The sequence below is a fragment of the Rattus norvegicus genome, chromosome 6 (assembly GCF_036323735.1).
Source record: "Rattus norvegicus strain BN/NHsdMcwi chromosome 6, GRCr8, whole genome shotgun sequence".
NCBI classification, from domain to species: Eukaryota; Metazoa; Chordata; class Mammalia; order Rodentia; family Muridae; genus Rattus; species Rattus norvegicus.
Genome location: NC_086024.1, coordinates 125,608,181 through 125,626,879, shown reverse-complemented (window position 1 = coordinate 125,626,879; position 18,699 = coordinate 125,608,181). Strand labels below are relative to the sequence as shown.

At 41.7% G+C, this 18,699-nt stretch overlaps 1 protein-coding gene across 7 annotated transcripts in view; it reads left to right on the top strand.

Moving 5' to 3' along the window:
* Rps6ka5 (ribosomal protein S6 kinase A5) overlaps positions 1–18,699 on the top strand; it is a 178,143-nt gene that overhangs the window by 109,697 nt on the left and 49,747 nt on the right. For 6 of the 7 annotated variants that reach the window (NM_001395592.1, XM_006240438.5, XM_017594169.3 and 3 more), the window contains one exon: positions 300–407. The exons of the other annotated variant lie outside the window; for it this stretch is intronic. In NM_001395592.1, the coding sequence (NP_001382521.1) occupies positions 300–407 (108 nt within the window). The remainder of the gene's footprint in view (positions 1–299; positions 408–18,699) is intronic. 7 annotated transcript variants of the gene reach the window in all.

The following is an 18,699-nucleotide window of genomic DNA, read 5'->3' as shown; positions in this document are numbered from 1 at the left end:
GCCATGAAGATGATTTGGATGATAAGAAATAAGGAGAAGAGAGACAGAAAAAGGCAGTAGTCAACAAAGAGACCCCGAAGAAGCTGGTTCCAGGGATAGACCCTCATCACAGAGAGAACTAAGATACATTTGGAGAGCTTGGGGAAAGCCAGCGCCTGAGCCCCAAGATAGAGCATTTGCTCGCAGCATTGCTCAGAGCCACAGAACCCTGAAGAGGGACCTCCTTAAAGGTGGGTAAGTGCTGTCTTCATTCATCTGGAAAGCATCTTAAAATGTACTTGTTTTGTTTGTTTTCACAGTTGGGGATTATATACCGTGACATTAAGCTGGAAAATATTCTACTTGATTCTAATGGCCATGTGGTGCTGACAGATTTTGGTCTGAGTAAGGAGTTTGTGGCTGATGAAGTGAGTATTATATTTTAATTTGAAGTTAGTAATAGCAGAATCTAAACAAGGATGAAAGACCCAGTATCAGTAAACACTTAATAGGACAGTAATACCATTTGGGTTACAGGTTTTTGTGCAGGCTTACTCAAATCTGAAACTGCTTGAGTGCCAACTTAATGTCACAAATGAAAGACATCATACCTGCCATGCTGTGATGTGTTAAAACACAGGCACACAACATAGTTTATTCAGTGTCCCCCAGGGACAAGTGTCTCTATCAGTTGTGGTACATCTTTTGCATGAATGCCAGGTTCCCTAGTGTAGGCCTCTGATCTATAGAAGATAGTAAGGTTAGACATGCAGCCTATGTACAAGAACAGGTTCTTGAGGATGCTCCTGCCACTTTGAGCCAAAGCCTGTGTACATTACCCAGTTAATTTTATTTTAATTTTGACATATTCTCTGTGTTGTGGTGTAAAGATCCACTGGGAGTCTCAGAAGGGGCTGCAGATCCTCATGTAGTACAATGATAAGAAAAAGAGGAAGCATTTATATTTCTAGAGTAGAAAGCCAGGCTACTGCAGAGGCTGTATAGCAGTGCTCATGTGCATGGCTCGTTGAAGAATATTGTGTTGGAATGACCACTGTATCAGACTTGAGGAAACAGGAGGAGGAACTGTTAATGTTTAAAGTAATGAATAGAAGTTAATGGAAACTAGGGAAATGTTCCACAAGGTCCTTATGAATAGAGGTACAAGCTACCAAGCCTGGGGTTGGTCCCTAGGACTCACATAATGGAAGGAGGGAGTCAGCTCCCTCACATTGTCCTATAACTCACCATTACAGTCACAGTGAACTCAAGACACTTCATAGTGTAGCGATTGTAAAGACAGCAGGGCTGTATCCTAGTGAACTAGATCTGAAAGTAACTATACATATTCAATGGGCTTGTGGCAGAAATTTAGGAAAAGACCGTTTTAAATTTTAAAAGATTCATAGCCACCTCTCCCCCCCCCCCCTAGTAACAGCCTAAATAGGAACCATCAAAGAAAACTCTTAAAAACTGATAGGATTCTGAATGCCGTTCTCCGCAATAGATGGCTTCCAGACTGACCTCTGTTTAAGGGACAGCCCACTGAGAGTTTGAGTGTACTCACTCCTGTGAGTATGTACATAATACAAGTTGGACTTTTTTGCTGGGAGTGAGTCATGGGGGACAGGGAAGGACTGGGAAGTGAATGTGATAGGGATGTGTGATGTAAAAGTGTCAAAGCATCAATAAAAAATAGTATGTGAGAAAAGATGTATAGTTATAGCCAGGCCTGGTAGCTTAGACTTATCATCCCATCTCCTTGGGAGGCTGAGACAGGGGGATGTTAGGTTCAAGGCCTGGCTGGATAACAAAGTGACCTCAAGAGCAGCCCAGGCAACTTACTGTTGGGGCTGGTTTCAAAGTAAAAAGTAAAATGGGTTGCAGATGCAGCTCTGTGGTAGAATGCTTGTCTAGTGTGTGCAAGGACCTATAATTGATCCTACTGTGATGTGCAAATGGATGTTAGATGAAGACAGACAGATTATTATTACAACCTAGCTTTTTATCATAAAGCAGCAGTGAAACCCATCATACATTTGCCAGGGTTGGCACTGAAAGAAAGCATGCCTGAACCAGTCTTTAGTACCACTGAAAGGTCACCTTTGCCATTGTTGCCCCGAAAGTCCTGGCCACAGATAATGATACAACTCCCGAAGGATTTAAAATCTGGGGTGTGGCATGCTGCACAAATTGTAAGCTTATAGTAGGAGAAGGCTACACCCTTGCCGTGTTTGGAGATGAATTTCTTACCAGTCCATTACTGTACTAGCAAGAAAGCTGGATCACTAGAGACCTCTTTTTTGAATTGGGTTCACTTTTTTTTGTACCAGCACCCAGTGTGTGTTTTAGGGTAGCCCTAGATCACAGAGCAGTATAAAAAATGCCTGCTTCAGTGGCATGCGGGCCCACTGAACAGAGGCACGTGTGGATCAGCTGCCAATGTGTTTCTTCTCACCAAACTTACAGTACAGGCTCTACTGACCGCTAAACCTAGCAGCCAGCCCAGGGCTTCTGCATAAGCCATTTTGTCACATGGTTTTCTTCTACATTAAGGAATGGCATATATTTAGTATAAAATACATACTTGTGAATAAACATAAAAGAGTGGTTGTTCAGTGGTTGTGTAAACTTAGAAGCAATGATGAAGGTAATATCAAACATCACAGATCGTCCACATGGGCAGCTGCATGAGTGACATCTCCAGCTTTCTGATGGGTCGGTGTGTATCAACTTTGCTTCCTGCACAGAAATCTTTTAAAATAGCTCAAAGAGTTATATCCAAGCTCTGTCTGTCTGTCTCTGTCTCTAATATGTGTACATGTATACACACATGCGGTATATAAAACCTAAACAAATTCCCCAATTAGAATTGTATCTTATTCAAGATACCATTTTTTCTTATTGCATATACATTTTCATTTTTAAATTTTTTTTCAGTTACTACTGTACTTTATTGTGTTCAACCAAATCACCATGTTAGAAAAATAGCAAGCTGCCATAATAAAAAATAAGGCTCCTCTATCCAGCACCAGATAGCATCATTTTACTTTCAAGCCTAGAAATTGCACACTTGTATATAAACCAACCGAAGATGAGGATTGAGAGTTCATCTTGGTGGATTTTTCCTTTGATGAATATGAAGTGTCCTTCCTTATCTTTTTTGATGACTTTTAATTGAAAATTGATTTTATTTGATATTAGAATGGCTACTCCAGCTTGCTTCTTCTGACCATTTGCTTGGAAAGTTGTTTTCCAGCCTTTCACTCTGAGGTAGTGTCTGTCTTTGTCTCTGAGGTGTGTTTCCTGTAGGCAGCAGAATGCAGGGTCCTCATTGCGTATCCAGTTTGTTAATCTATGTCTTTTTATTGGGGAGTTGAGGCCATTGATGTTGAGAGATATTAAGGAATAGTGATTATTGCTTCCTGTTATATTCATATTTGGATGTGAGGTTATGTTTGTGTGCTTTTCTTCTCTTTGTTTTGTTGCCAAGATGATTAGTTTCTTGCTTCTTCTAGGGTATAGCTTGCCTCCTTATGTTGGGCTTTACCCTTTATTATCCTTTGTAGTGCTGGATTTGTAGAAAGATATTGTGTAAATTTGGTTTTGTCATGGAATATCTTGGTTTCTCCATCTATGTTAATTGAGAGTTTTGCAGGATACAGTAACCTGGGCTGGCATTTGTGTTCTCTTAGGGTCTGTATGACATCTGTCCAGGATCTTCTGGCCTTCATAGTTTCTGGCGAAAAGTCTGGTGTGATTCTGATAGGTCTGCCTTTATATGTTACTTGACCTTTTTCCCTTACTGCTTTTAATATTCTTTCTTTATTTTGTGCGTTTGGTGTTTTGACAATTAAGTGACGGGAGGTGTTTCTTTTCTGGTCCAATCTATTTGGAGTTCTGTAGGCTTCTTGTATGCCTATGGGTATCTCTTTTTTTAGGTTAGGGAAGTTTTCTTTTATGATTTTGTTGAAGATATTTACTGGTCCTTTGAGCTGGGAGTCTTCACTCTCTTCTATACCTATTATCCTTAGGTTTGATCTTCTCATTGAGTCCTGGATTTCCTGTATGTTTTGGACCAGTAGCTTTTTCTGCTTTACATTATCTTTGACAGTTGAGTCAATGATTTCTATGGAATCTTCTGCTCCCAAGATTCTCTCTTCCATCTCTTGTATTCTGTTGGTGAAGCTTGTATCTACAGCTCCTTGTCTTTTCTTTTGATTTTCTATGTCCAGGGTTGTTTCCATGTGTTCTTTCTTGATTGCTTCTATTTCCATTTTTAATTCCTTCAACTGTTTGATTGTGTTTTCCTGGAATTCTTTCAGGGATTTTTGTGTCTCCTCTCTATGGGTTTCTACTTATTTATTTATGTTTTCCTGGAATTCTTTCAGGCATTTTTGCGATTCCTCTCTGTAGGCTTCTACTTGTTCTCTAAGGGAGTTCTCCACGTCTTTCTTGAAGTCCTCCAGCATCATGATCAAATACGATTTTGAAACTAGATCTTGCTTTTCTGGTGTGTTTGGATATTCCATGTTTATTTTGGTGGGAGAATTGGGCTCCGATGATGCCATGTAGTCTTGGTTTCTGTTGCTTGGGTTCCTGCGCTTGCCTCTCGCCATCAGATTATCTCTAGTGTTACTTTGTTCTGCTATTTCTGACCGTGGCTAGACTGTCCTATAAGCCTGTGTGTCAGGAGTGCTGTAGACCTGTTTTCCTGTTTTCTTTCAGCCAGTTATGGGGACAGAGTGTTCTGCTTTCGGGCGTGTAGTTTTTCCTCTCTACAGGTCTTCTGCTGTTCCTGTGGGCCTGTGTCTGAGTTCACCAGTCAGGTTTCTTGCAGGGGAAAAGTTGGTCCTACCTGTGGTTCCAAGGCTCAAGTTTGCTCGTGGGGTACTGCCTAAGTCCTCTCCTCGGCGGCAGCAACCGGGAAGATCTGCGCCGCTCTTTCCGGGAGCCTCCGTGCACCAGGGTTCCAGATGACGTTTGGTGTTTTCCTCTGGCGTCTGGATGTGCACAGAGTGCAGTCTCTTCTGGTTTCCCAGGTGTGTCTGCCTCTCTGAAGGTTTAGCTCTCCCTCCCACGGGATTTGGGTGCAGAACTGTTTATCCGGTCTGTTTCCTTCAGGTTCCGGCGGTGTCTCAGGCACAGGGGTCCTGCCGCTCCTGGGCCCTCCCCTACGGGAACCCAGAGGCCTTATACAGTTGCCTCTTGGGCCAGGGATGTGGGCAGGGGTGGGCAGTGTTGGTGGTCTCCTCCGCTCTGCAGCCTCAGGAGTGCCCACCTGATCAGGCGGTGAGGTCTCTCTCCCACGGGGTTTGAGAGCAGAGAGCTGCTGTGGGCCGGGATCCGCGGGTGTGGGCATTTTTAAATATTTTTATTACTTTTATTTTTTTTACAGTTCAGTCTTTGCCCCCCTTCTGGTCCACCCTGCCACAGTTTTTTTTTTTTTATCCCATTCCTCCTCCCCCTTGTCTCCAAGAGGAGGGCTCCTCCCCCACACCCTACCCTCCTAATCCTCCCCTCCCTGATAGGCCTCCCTACTCTCTGGGGCCTCAATTCTCTCAAGGGTCATGTGCATCCTCTCCCAGTGAGCCCTGACCAGGCAGTCCTCTGCTGTATAGGTGCTGGGAGAGGGAGGCTCAGACCAACTGGTGTATGCTGTCTGGTTGGTGGCTCAGTGTCTGAGAGATCTGAGGGGTTAATTGATACCGCTGGTCTTCCTTATGGTGTCGCCCTCCTCCTCAGCTTCTTCCAGCCTTTCTCTAATTCAGCCACAGGGGTCCCTGACTTCAATTCAATGATTGGGTATCTGCTTCTGTCTCAGTCAGCTGCTTGCTGGGCCTGTTGGAGGACAGCCATGCTATGGTCCTGTCTGTAAGCACACCATAGCATCAGTAATAGTGTCAGACCTTGCAGCCTCCCCTTGAGCTGTATCCCAATTTGGGCCTGTCACTGAACCACCTTTCCCTCAGTCTCTTCTCCAGTTTTTGTCTCTGCAGTTCTTTTAGACAGGAACAATTCTGGGTCAGAGTTTTTGACTGTGGGATGGCAACCCTTTCCCTCTACTTGAGGTCTTTCTGCTGGAGGTGGATTCTACAAGTTCCCTCTGCTCACTATTGGACATTTCATCTAAGGTCTCTTTCTTTGAGTCTCGAGAGTCTCTCACCTCCCAGGTCTGGTACTTTTAGAGGGTCTCCCCACCTCTCACTCCCTGAGGTTGCCTCCTGGATTCCCCCACCCCCATACCTGATCATGTTCTCCTCTTTCCCTCCCTCCTGCATCCCATGATTGTTTTCTTCCCCCTCCCAAGTTGGGTTAAAGCATCCCCACTTGGGCCCTTCTGCTCATTAAGCTTCTTGAGGTCTGTGGATTATATCCTAGGTATTCAGTACATTTTTGGCCAATATTCACTTATTAGTAAGAACATACCAAGCATGTCCTTTTGGGTCTGGGTTCCCTCACTCAGGATGACATTTTCTAGTTCCATCTATTTGCCTGCAAAACTCAGGATGTCCTCATTCTTAATACCTGAATAGTATTCCATTGTGTAAATGAACCACATTTTCTGTATCCATTCTTCTGTCGTGGAACATAGCTTCTGGCTATCACAAATAAGGCTGCTATGAACATAGTGGAGCACATGCCCTTGTGGCATGGTAGGGCATCTTTTGGGTATATTCCCAAGAGTGGTATAGCTGGATCTTCAGGTAGATCTATTTCCAGTTTTCTGAGGAACTTCCAGATTGATTTCCAGAATGGTTGTACCAACTAGCAATCCCACAAGCAATGGAGGAGTTTTCCTCCTTCTCCACATTCTCACGTAGATGAAATGGATGATTTTCTAGACAGATACCATGAACCAAGGTTAAATCAAGATCAAGTAAACTATCTAAACAGCCCCATAGCTCCTAAGGAAATAGAAGCAGTCATTAAAAGTCTCCCAACCAAAATAGGGCCAGATGGCTCTAGTGCAGAATTCTATCAGACCATCAAAGAAGAGTTAATACCAGCACTCCTCAAACTATTCCATAAAATAGAAACAGAAGGAACACCACCTAATTCATTCTATGAAGCCACAATTACTCTGATACCTAAACTACACACAGACTCAACAAAGAGAACTTGAGACCAATTTTGCTTATAGATATCGATGCAAAAATACTCAATAAAATTCTAGCAAGCCAAATCCAAGAACACCATCAAAACCATCATTCACCACAATCAAGTAAGCTTTATCCTAGGGTTGCAAGGTTGATTCAGTATATAGAAATCCATTAACGTAATCTACCATATAAACAAACTCAAAGGAAAAAAAATCACATGATCATCTCATTAGATGCTGAAAAAGCATCTGACAAAATACAGCACCCCTTCAAGATATATGATAATATACTAGAACTCAGATTTTAAAAAAATTGAAATCTAAAGCATTTCTGGTCTCAAGTACTATAGGTAAGAGATAGTTAATCTGTTTGCAGATCTGGCTGCTTTTTGGAATTTTCCAAAACTAGTCCTGAGTATCTTGGTCAGGGGTTTTGTTGCTGTGATAAAACTTTATGACCACACATTACTTGGAGGAGAAAGGGTTTATTTTATCTTACAACTCTCAGGTCATACTTTTTCACTGAGGAAAATCAGGACAGGAACTTGGAGGCAACAATTGAAGCAGAAGCCATAGCAGAGTGCTGCTTACTGACTTGCTCCTTGTGACTTTTTCAGATGGCTTTCTTAGACAACTCCAAACCACCTGCCCAGACTTTGTAAAACACCCCACCTCATGGACTGGACCTTCCCACATTAATTTTTAGTCAAGAGAATATCATACCAGCTTCCTACAGGCAATTTGGTGAAAGCATTTTCTCAACTGAGACTCCTCCTCCCAGATAACTCTAGTATAAAGACTAAAAGTTCTAACTTTTTATTATAGGCATATTAACTTTGTTTACTCATCCACTATGTATTTACTGATCACTTCTAAGCTAGAGAAAAAATAGGTAAGATCTTTGCCTTCATGACGCTCTATTTGTAGCTATAAATTTTCTTGGACATAAAATCATAGTTATAAAATAGATAAGATGGATTTTGAGACATTTACTTCTGTTTGATTTTTTTGTGTGTGCATGTACATAGGAGTTTTTCCTGCATGGATGTCTGTGCACCACATGTATGCAGTGCTTGTGGAGGCCGGATGAGGGTATTGGATCCCTGGAACTGGAGTTTTAGATAGTTTTGAGTGGCCATGTGGGTCTGCCAGATTGCCTCTCCATCTCTACTCCCAAGTCTGATTTTATTTTAAAACATTTTACTCCTTTATAAAAATTTTAGTGGCAGCATTATTAAAATGAAGAGGATTATTACACCCTTACTGTTTCCTCTAGTTTAAACCCTACTAAAGTAAAACAGAAGTGTGCATACACTCGTAAAAGGAAAGGCAGATTAGTGGCAACTACATTTTGTTCAGAGATGGTAGTTTCAGCTGAGTCCTAGACCGGTCAAGAAAGAGGCTCAAAAGCAGACTGCTTCATACCTCTGACGCCCCAGAACTGCTCAGGAATTGTGGCCACCAGTTGTTTCTCAAGGAGAAGGATTGTTTGGGTGTCCTGTAAGAAAGATATGAGTCCCTATATCCCAGGTCCTACACCACCTCTGTTAATTTAGGTACCTATGAGGGAAGATGGTAAAGGTCAGATGGACTGTATTCAAGGTACAGTTGAGAGTGAGGATAACATAGGGAAATTACTGGGGAAAACAAACCGTGACACTCTGTACTGTGCAGGGCCCATGACCTTTCCCAACACCTCACCGTGAGCACAATAGTGCTTTAGACAGGGGTATAGAGGATTCCCACTGAGAAACCAAGAGCAAAAAAATGAGCAGATGGAGGCTGGAGAGCTGGTTCAGTATTAAGAGCACTTTATGCTCTTTCAGAGGACCTGAGTACAGTTCCCAGCACCTACAAGGCAGCTCACAACCTTTGTAACTCCAGTTCCAGGGAATCTTGGGATACATATTTTCAGGAAGAACACCCGTACATATAAATAAAAAGTAAGCCTTGTTTTAGAGAGTTGACAGATGCTGTCGTTTGGGGATTTTGAAAGTGAAACTTTCCAGCCACACCTCTGCAGAGGAGTCTGCAACCCGATAAGCCCAGACTCTGCAAGAAGCATGTCTGTGGTCGTGTCTCGAATCTGTGATTATTTTTATAGTGTATATTTCAGTGCAGTGGTTTCTTTTTGAAGTGGCATGTTCAAAGTATCTCACCACACTGCCAAAGTGTCCTTGTCATGTAGTGTGTCAGCTATCCCCTGACAGGAAGACCTAATAATTACTTTCCTCTCCATAGAAGCACACATCCATTTCCTCATTCACTCTGTGTTTGTTGAGGACCCTTCTATGTGCTAGAAGATTAGGCTAAATACAAAGCCGAAAAGAATCACTTGGTGACTATTTATAGGCACATGTGGCTGGCTATTTAGTAATAGGAGAAAACAGACCAGGTTCCTACAGAATAGTGAAATGTTGGGACTCATAACAAAAGTAAGCCAAAAAATAAAAATAAAAATCAGAACTGACCAGAGTTAGGTAGACCTTGGATAGAATAGTCACAGATCAGCAGATGTCCTGTGTGACTGCAACAACTGTTTCCTTCTTTTCTGCTGTCAGGTCACTGTCCCCTGAGAGAATGTCAGCATTTGTTGTTTAGATGCAAAAATGTTAAAGAGTTCAAGCTAAACAAGAGAAGTAAGTCAGTTGATAAGTTCACTACCTCGCTGACTGTAACCAACTGTATTTTGACAGAATTACACTCTTGGGTTCTCACAGCTTACTGCCAGCTCATTCTTTCTCTTGCCCATAAAGGTCACACTGTCAGGCTAGACCTCAGTTTATATTCTCAGGGATCAGATAGGATCTGGAGTCTTCTAAGACTTGATCTAATGGCCTTTTGTTTCCCACCCCACCAGCACCTGTTTGTTAAGTGTTCTGACCCAGCCCCTTCCCTTTTAACAGACACCTCCTTGAGACTGTTCTGTTTGGGGTAGCATTTCTTTTTAGGTTCCTTTTTGAGTCATGTGTCAGCCTAAGGCCTACCAGTGTCCTTGTAGGAGCAAGTGGATCCTTCCCCATCCCTGCAGCCTGACTGTGTGCAGTACTTCATCTCATCTTACACTCCTCCATTCACACTCACTCACACTCTCACTCCTCCATTCACACCTTGGTCTCACTCGCGGCCATTCAAGCCAACGAGAACCCCTGCTGTCTCACCTTCCCTCTAGCTCTTTTGCTCTTGCTGTCTGTCCATGTGTCTGTAGATTGCCTCCACTTGCACTGTCAGCATCCCAAGTCTGCTTCTCACCAGTTGGCTGATGCTGTGTAGCCAGTATCACTCTACTGTGAGTGCTTTTCCTTCCTTGCCTTGCTTACTTGTCCAGTAGCAGTAAACAGCAAATGACTTTGACCTTGGAGCTGCAGTACCAGCCTCTGGCTCACTGTTGTTTTGTAAGCTCTTCTTCCACTACCTGAAGCTTCTCCACAGCTTGTTCTCAGGTCTTGTTAGCTGGTCTCTCTCCTTGTATGGCATGCGCTTGTGCTGCTAACTCTGATCTCTCTTCTGGGCTCAAGCCCTAAACATGTCTGTAGTATTGTGTTCCTTTGGCTCTTCCTAGACCCCTTAAACTCTACATTACTAGAATTGAACAGATCATTTCTCACCCAGATCTGCCTGTTTCAGACTCTGTAAATTCTGGCCTCTCTTGATTTTGGAAATGTACTTACATTTACCTTTTAGCAACTTACTTTTTATATATGTTTAATGTGTTTTTAATAGTATGATACTGTTTTAATAGCATAATCATTTCTTTTATTTTCAAATGATACCAAGTATCTCCTATATACCAAGTATTATAAGGGACCCTAGAAACAAGATAGTGATTTTAACAAATCATGAGCATATATTTTAGAGGTATTTCATATATATATATATATGTATATATATATGTATATATATGTATATATATGAGAGATTATTTCTAGCTAGATGTTCTAATTCTGAATTATATACAGAACCAGTTTTATTTTAGTAATTTTAAACAACTTTTTGTGATAATACCTACTTTGTTTAGTTTGATAACTTTTATTGGTATTTTCTTTTTTAATTTTTTTTCTTTTTCTCAAAATTTGGTTAATTCCTTAAGATTCTGTAAGTAAAAGAAAACATACATTTCTATAAACTAGGCTATGTCATTCATCAGTGTTGCTCTGGTCATTGAAATGTCTGCTAGGAGAGGAGAGCTGGCTCAGCAGTTAGAAGCATTTGCTCCTCTTCTAGCGGACCTGGGTTTTATTGGCAACGCCCACATGGTGGCTCACAACTGTCCATAACTCCAGGCCCAGCGCATCTGCTGCCCTCTTCTGGCCTCCATGAGCACCAAAGAACACACGTGGCATAGACAAACAAACAGGCAAAACACCCATAAATGTGAGGTAAAACCAGCAAATCCCTTTTAAAAAGAAGTGTTTATTGAGTTAAGCAGTGTATGTATGCGTATTTAATTCTAACATGGAATAAGACAGTTAAAAATAATATGAAGATAATGACAAAATTATTTTTTTTGTTCAGAAACAATAAAATAATGTTGGAAATAAATGTTCATGTGTTGCTCCTCTCTCCCTAAATATGGCTTAAACATTATACTTTTCCTATTTTAACAGCCAATGTTTAAAGTTTTTCATAGCAAACAAGAATCCCCAGGTAGACAAAATTATGTTTTAGTTAGGAAAAGTAAATCCCAACACTTAAAAGTGAGATATCTAAGTTATAGCCCAAGTCATGGTATCTATGTTTAAAAGGAAAAGCATAGAGGAGTATGACTTAAAAAAAAAAGCAGGGGGGTTGGGGATTTAGCTCAGTGGTAGAGCGCTTGCCTAGCAAGCACAAGGCCCTGGGTTCGGTCCCCAGCTCCGAAAAAAAGAAAAAAAAAAGAAAAAAAAAAAAGAAACCTCGAACCTTTGATCAGTGTAGGTGCAGCCATTCACTGATTTATTTGCAAATGTAAGACGTATTCTGCTGTGTTGAAGATGGGATCTTTTGGCCTTTTAGTCATTAATTCCCCAAATCCTAGTTTCTCCATCTGTAACACAGTAGTTACCATAGCTTCTTATTGGACTGTCATAGTAATGTAATAAGCTTTCTCATGCCAAGTATGTTTTGAAATGTAAAACATTCTATATATCAATTTCTGTTGTAAGATATACTACTCAGATTTCAGATTATTATGAGAAAAGTTAAACTATACACGACTCTTGTTATTCTTCCTTTATTTCTTATCTGTAGAAAACATACATCTTTACTAAATGCCTAGTTAGTAATGCCATTTTCAGGCTTTGCTTAGTGCAATGCATGTATCTGGGATGGCTAGGCGTGTTAATTACTTTTCTCTTGCTGTGATCAAGCATTATGACTGGAAGCAATTTATGAAAAAGAGTTTAGTTCCTGGAGAACAAGTCCATCGTGGCCAGGATGCATGATAGCAGACAGATACGACAACTGGAACAGAAAGCTGAGAGGTCGCATCCTGAACTGAAAACACAAAGCAGAGAAAGCCAACTGGAAGTAGGGCAAGGTTTTAAAATCTCAAAGCTTGCCTCCAGTGACATACATCCTCAAACAGCACCACCCACTGGGACCAAATATTCAAATGCCAGAGCCTAGAAGAGACATTCTCTTTCAAACCACCATACTGGATAGGGGTTGGGATCCACACAAGCATTTTTGCATTAAGAGTTATTCGGTAACTATGGCAGTTTGTGACTGCCTCCACTGTCTGTCCTGATTGATTTGTGGTGACATGTATTCATGATGGGTTTTCATTTGCATGTGCTCCTGGAAAGCCTGCTAGGTCTCTCTTAATTAATCCTGCCATTCATTTGCCAAAGTAAGTGACTCTGGATAATAATTACGTTTTAGACAAGAGGAGGTATTGGAAGAACACTAGAGTCCAAAGTATTAACCTGGGCCTCAGTGTGTCCTTCACATAAGTTACAATTGGGCCAGCAAGTTGGCTCAGTGAGCATAGGTGCTTGCTGCCAAGCCTGACCCCCTGAGTTGGATTTATGGGATGTACAGGGTGGGAGGAGAGAACTGACTCTACGCAATTGTCCTCTGACCACCCCACACATAAATACATAAGCATAATAGAAAAGACATGCTACAAAACATTTCAGTGTTAACATACTTTGCGCTAACCATTTGTGAAGTTTCTGCTTGTGCTCTCACCCCCAACATCAGAGCAGACCCTTTGTCCCTCCAAAGAGCAAGGACAAAATGGCTTCAGAGTTCCCTTTTACTTTTTCTTGTGGCAGAAATGACTGGTTCTGGTTAACCTTCCTCAGGATATGGCTTCCTTTCCCACCTCCTATTGAACTGATATAAATAACACACAGGAAGCAGAGACAACTTTTGAGCTGACATCATTTTCCTAGAAAACGATGATTTCCTAGGTATTGAATATTCCATTTGTTCAAGTAATGTTAAATATGTTTGTTTACTTGAAAAACATTTAGCTGCCAGTTTTATCTTAACTATTTTCTTTATTATTTTGGTTTTTATTCTTATGGACAGCTGTTGGATAACCAGTTTCCCTGAGAGTAAGCATTGGAGATCAGGGAAGGCATTTCCACTATGTGTCCACTAGAGGGCCACTGGTCACAGCTCAATGGATGAGATGCATCTGTTAGTCTAAGATTGTCTCATTTATTTCCTGAGAAGCAAATGAATTGTGTTTAAAACTATGTTGAGTGTCAGGGATTTTTAAACCCAGGGAAATTTAACAATTTACTGTGGGATAATAAGATTGAAAATGTATGCTTAATGTTTGCATTCTGTACATTTCTTTGTAAAATACTATTCTTATCAAATTTTTGACAGTTTTTATATACTGTTTTATCATAGTCATCCCCCTCCCACAACTCTTTCCAGTTTCAGATCCTCCTTATCTTCCTGCCCATTTAACTTCATATTCTCATTCATATTCTCTCTCTCTCTCTCTCTCTCTCTCTCTCTCTCTCTCTTTCTCTCTGTGTGTGTGTGTGTGAGTGTGTGTGTGAGAGAGAGAGAGGTCTGTGTCTCTGTCTGTCTGTCCGTCTCTGTCTCTGTCTCTGTCTTCCTGACTCTTAAACCCATGGAGTCTAGTTTATGTTGGCTGACTACTCCTGGGCATGGGGCTTGCTCTGAGATGTGGTCGATATATCACACCATTAAAGAAACACAGTTTTCTTCTCCCAGCAGCCATTAAATGCAATAGCCCTTTGATAGTAGAAGGACTGCGTGCCTGACTCCCTCCTGCATGGTAGGGTTTTATCCAACTTGAACTTTGGCAGGTCTTGTGCACACTGACACAGTCACTGTGAGTTCACATGAGTATCTACCCTGTGGTATATGAAAAGAAATTACAGTTTCCTTGAAATGGCCCACTTCTGTCCCCTCTGCCTCTTACAATCATTTTGGGGGGGGGCGAGGGTGTTGGGGACAAGGTCTCACTATGAAGCCTTGGCTGGCCTGGAACTTGCTATGTAGACCAGGTTGGCCTTAAACTTGTAAGAGATTCTCCTGCCTCTGCCTACAGAGCGCTGGGATTAAAGGCAGGCACCACTATGCTCTTGGCTCTCTTACATTCTTCCCATCTTTTTTCTACATAGATCCTTGAGCCTGGAGAGAGGGGTGTGGTAGAGACATCCTACTTAGGTCCAGCACTGCAAATTCTCCTAGTCTCCTGCATGTTGACAAGTCATGGTGTCTGAGCTAATTGTCCTCTACCGAAAAAAGCTTCAGTGATGAAGGTTGAGGGAGGTACTCACTGATGGGTGTAATAGCAAGCCATTATAAGCCAATTTGTTGCTTTGTCCATTTAGCAGAGTAATAGTAGTGCATTTCTCTTTACTCTCTGTGTGTGTGTGTGTGTGTGTGTGTGTGTGTGTGTGCATGCCATGGCATGATATGCATGATATGATATGATATGAAAGTCAGAGGGCAAAAATAATACAACTCCTATGAGCTCGGCAGTCACATTTTCAGTTATGTACATTTTCCAGGTTTTCCTGCATATTCAGGACTTAGTGAGTCATTGTCTGCCAGTGCTCAGTCAAGGTATGGAGAGCTATAGTGAGCCAGACACAGAGGTTTCCAGAACCTCTAAACAGGCAGCAGACACGTGTGTAGGTCATATACCTAGGTATACAGCTGTCACAGGTGGCAGGCAGGAGACCAGATTCAGTAGGAAGGAGTGGAGGAAGCAGAGCGCACTGGGTGTCCTGCAGATGCTCTGCTAAGAAGGGGGCATGTGAAGTGTTGGCAGCCATGTGGGTAAACTGTGGAGAACAAGCGATGGTTAGAGTAGTGGGCTCAGGACATGGAACCATACAGAATAGGATTATTCAGGTCAGAAAGGGCCTTGTAAGTACTACAGCTTCTCTGTGTAGGCCAGTAGCCATTATAGTCTAAGCAGCATGGCCTGAAATGAGCCGTTTTAGAATGTAATTCTGCTTGGCATGGGTAGTAACTCCGAGGGGGACAAGAAATGGGTTGTTAAGGAAGTTCTTACATTATCAGCAAAAGATGGTGTTGCCTTGACACACTGGTGTTGGTGAGGACTTTCAGAGGTAGGTAGATTTGGAATGCATTTTGACAATAGAGCTAATGGAGATTTTTATGAATTAGATATGGGAGAGAGCCTGAAGGATCTAGGGTAGCTGCTAAAACAACTGAAAGGGCGGCGTCACAGAGCTCTCGATGGCTGAAGGAGTTCAGTTCGGTAAGCTGAAGTTAAGTGATCCATGAGACATAAAATAAAACAGGTGTCTCCTTGCTATCATCACTCTGGAATGTGGAAGAGAAATCTGGTTTAGATATATGAATTCTATAATTTTCAATTTGGTACATGCATACTATTATCTTGCATTTTTTAAATGTACATAAATGGAGTATCCTATAAGTTGGTGTGTGTGTGTGTGTATGTGTGTGTGTGTATACATATGTACTTGTTTGTGGCTGTGCACATTTGCATGCACATATATGTTCTCATGTGTACATAGAGCCCAGATGTTAATGTCAGGTGTCTTCCTCTATTTCTCTGCTTTGTTTTTGTTTTCCTTTCCCCCATCTTTATTAAATTGGGTATTTCTTATTTACATTACAAATGTTATTCCCTTTCCAGGTTTCTAGGCCAATATCCCAACAACCCCTCCCCCTCCACTTCTATATGGGTGTTCCCCTGCCCATCCTCCTCCCGTTACCGCCCAACCCCCAAGAATCCCATTCACTGGGGGTCCAGCCTTGGCAGGAACAAGGGCTTCCCCTTCCACTGGTGCTCTTACTAGGCTATTCATTGCTACCTATGCAGTTGGAGCCCAGGGTCAGTGCATGTATAGTCTTTGAGTAGTGGCTTAGTCCCTGGAAGCTCTGGTTGGTTGGCATTGTTGTTCATATGGGGTCTCAAGCCCCTTCAAGCTCTTTCAGTCCTTTCTCTGATTCCTTCAACGGGGGTCCCATTTTCAGTTCAGTGGTTTGCTGCTGGCATTCGCCTATGTATTTGCTGTATTCTGGCTGTATCTCTCAGGAGAGATCTACATTCGGTTCCTGTCAGCCTGCATTTCTTTGCTTCATCCATCTTTTCTAGTTTGGTGGCTGTATATGTATGGGCCACATGTGGGGCAGGCTCTGAATGGGTGTTCCTTCTGCCTCTGTTCTAAACTTTGCCTCCCTATCCCCTCCCAAGGGTGTTCTTGTTCCCCTTCTAAAGAAGGAGTAAAGCATCCGCATTTTGGTCATCCTTCTTGAGTTTCATGTGTTCTGTGTATCTAGGGTAATTCAAGCATTTGGGCTAATAGCCACTTATCAATGAATGCACACCATATGTGTTTTTCTGTGATTGGGTTAGCTCACTCAGAATGATACTTTCCAGTTCTATCCATTTGCCTATGAATTTCATAAAGTCATTGTTTTTGATAGCTGAGTAGTATCCCATTGTGTAGATGAACCACATTTTCTGTATCCATTCCTCTGTTGAAGGGCATCTGGGTTCTTTCCAGCTTCTGGCTATTATAAATAAGGCTGCTATGAACCTAGTGGAGCATGTGTCTTTGTTGTATGTTGGAGCATCTTTTCGGTATATGCCCAAAAGAGGTATAGCTGGGTCCTCAGGTAATTCAATGTCCAATTTTCTGAGGAACCACCAGACTGATTTCCAGAATGGTTGTACCAGTCTGCAATCCCACCAACAATGGAGGAGTGTTCCTCTTTCTCCACATCCTCTCCAACATCTGCTGTCACCTGAGTTTTTGATCTTAGCCATTCTGACTGGTGTGAAGTGGAATCTCAGGGTTGTTTTGATTTACATTTCCCTTATGACTAAAGATGTTGAACATTTCTTTAGGTGCCTCTCAGCCATCCAGCATTCCTCAGCTGTGAATTCTTTGTTTAGCTATGAACCACATTTTTAAAATAGGGTTATTTGTTTCCCTGCAGTCTAACTTCATGACTTCTTTGTATATTTTGGATATAAGCCCTCTATCAGTTGTAGGATTGGTAAAGATCTTTTCCAAATCTGTTGGCTGCCATTTTGTCCTGACAACAGTGTCCTTTGCCTTACAGAAGCTTTGTAGTTTTATGAGATCCCATTTGTCGATTCTTGATCTTAGAGCATAAGCCATTGGTGGTTTGTTCACGAAATTTTCTCCAGTGCCCATGTGTTTGAGATTCTTCCCCAGTTTTTCTTATTAGTTTGAGGGTATCTAGTTTGATATGGAGGTCCTTGATCCACTTGAACTTAAGCTTTGTACAGGGTGATAAGCATGGATTGATCTGCATTCTTCTACATGCTGACCTCCAGTTGAACCAGCACTATTTGCTGAAAATGCTATCTTTTTTCCATTGGATGGTCTTGGCTCCTTTGTCAAAAATCAAGTGACCATAGGTGTGTGGGTTCATTTCTGGGTCTTCATTTCTATTCCACTGGTCTATCTGTCTGTCTCTGTACCAATACCATACAGTTTTTTTTATCACTATTGCTCTGTAATAGTGCTTGAGTTCAGGGATAGTGATTCCCCCGGAAGTCCTTTTATTGTTGAGGATAGTTTTAGCTATCCTGGGTTTTTTGTTATTCCAGATGAATTTGCAAATTGTTCTGTCTAACTCTATGAAGAATTGGGTTGGAATTTTGATGGGAATTGCATTGAATCTGTAGATTGCTTTTGGTAAAATGTCCATTTTTACTGTATTAATCCTGCCAATCCATGAGCATGGGAGATCTTTCCATCTTCTGAGATCTTCTTCAATTTTTTTCTTCAGAGGCTTGAAGTTCTTATAATACAGATCTTTCACTTGCTTGGTTAAAGTCACACCGAGGTATTTTATATTCTTTGGGACTATTATGAAGGCTGTCCTTTCCCTAACTTCTTTCTCAGCTTGTTTCTCTTTTGTGTAGAGGAAAGCTACTGATTTGAGTTAATTTTATACCCAGCTACTTTGCTGAAGGTGTTTATCATGTTTACTAGTTCTCTGGTGGGATTTTTGGGATCACTTAAATATACTATTATATCATCTGCAAATAGTGATATTTTGACTTCTTCCTTTCCAATCTGTATCCCTTTGATCTCCTTTTGTTGTCTGATTGCTCTGGCTAGGACTTCGAGAACTATATTGAATAAGTAGGGAGAGAGTGGGCAGCC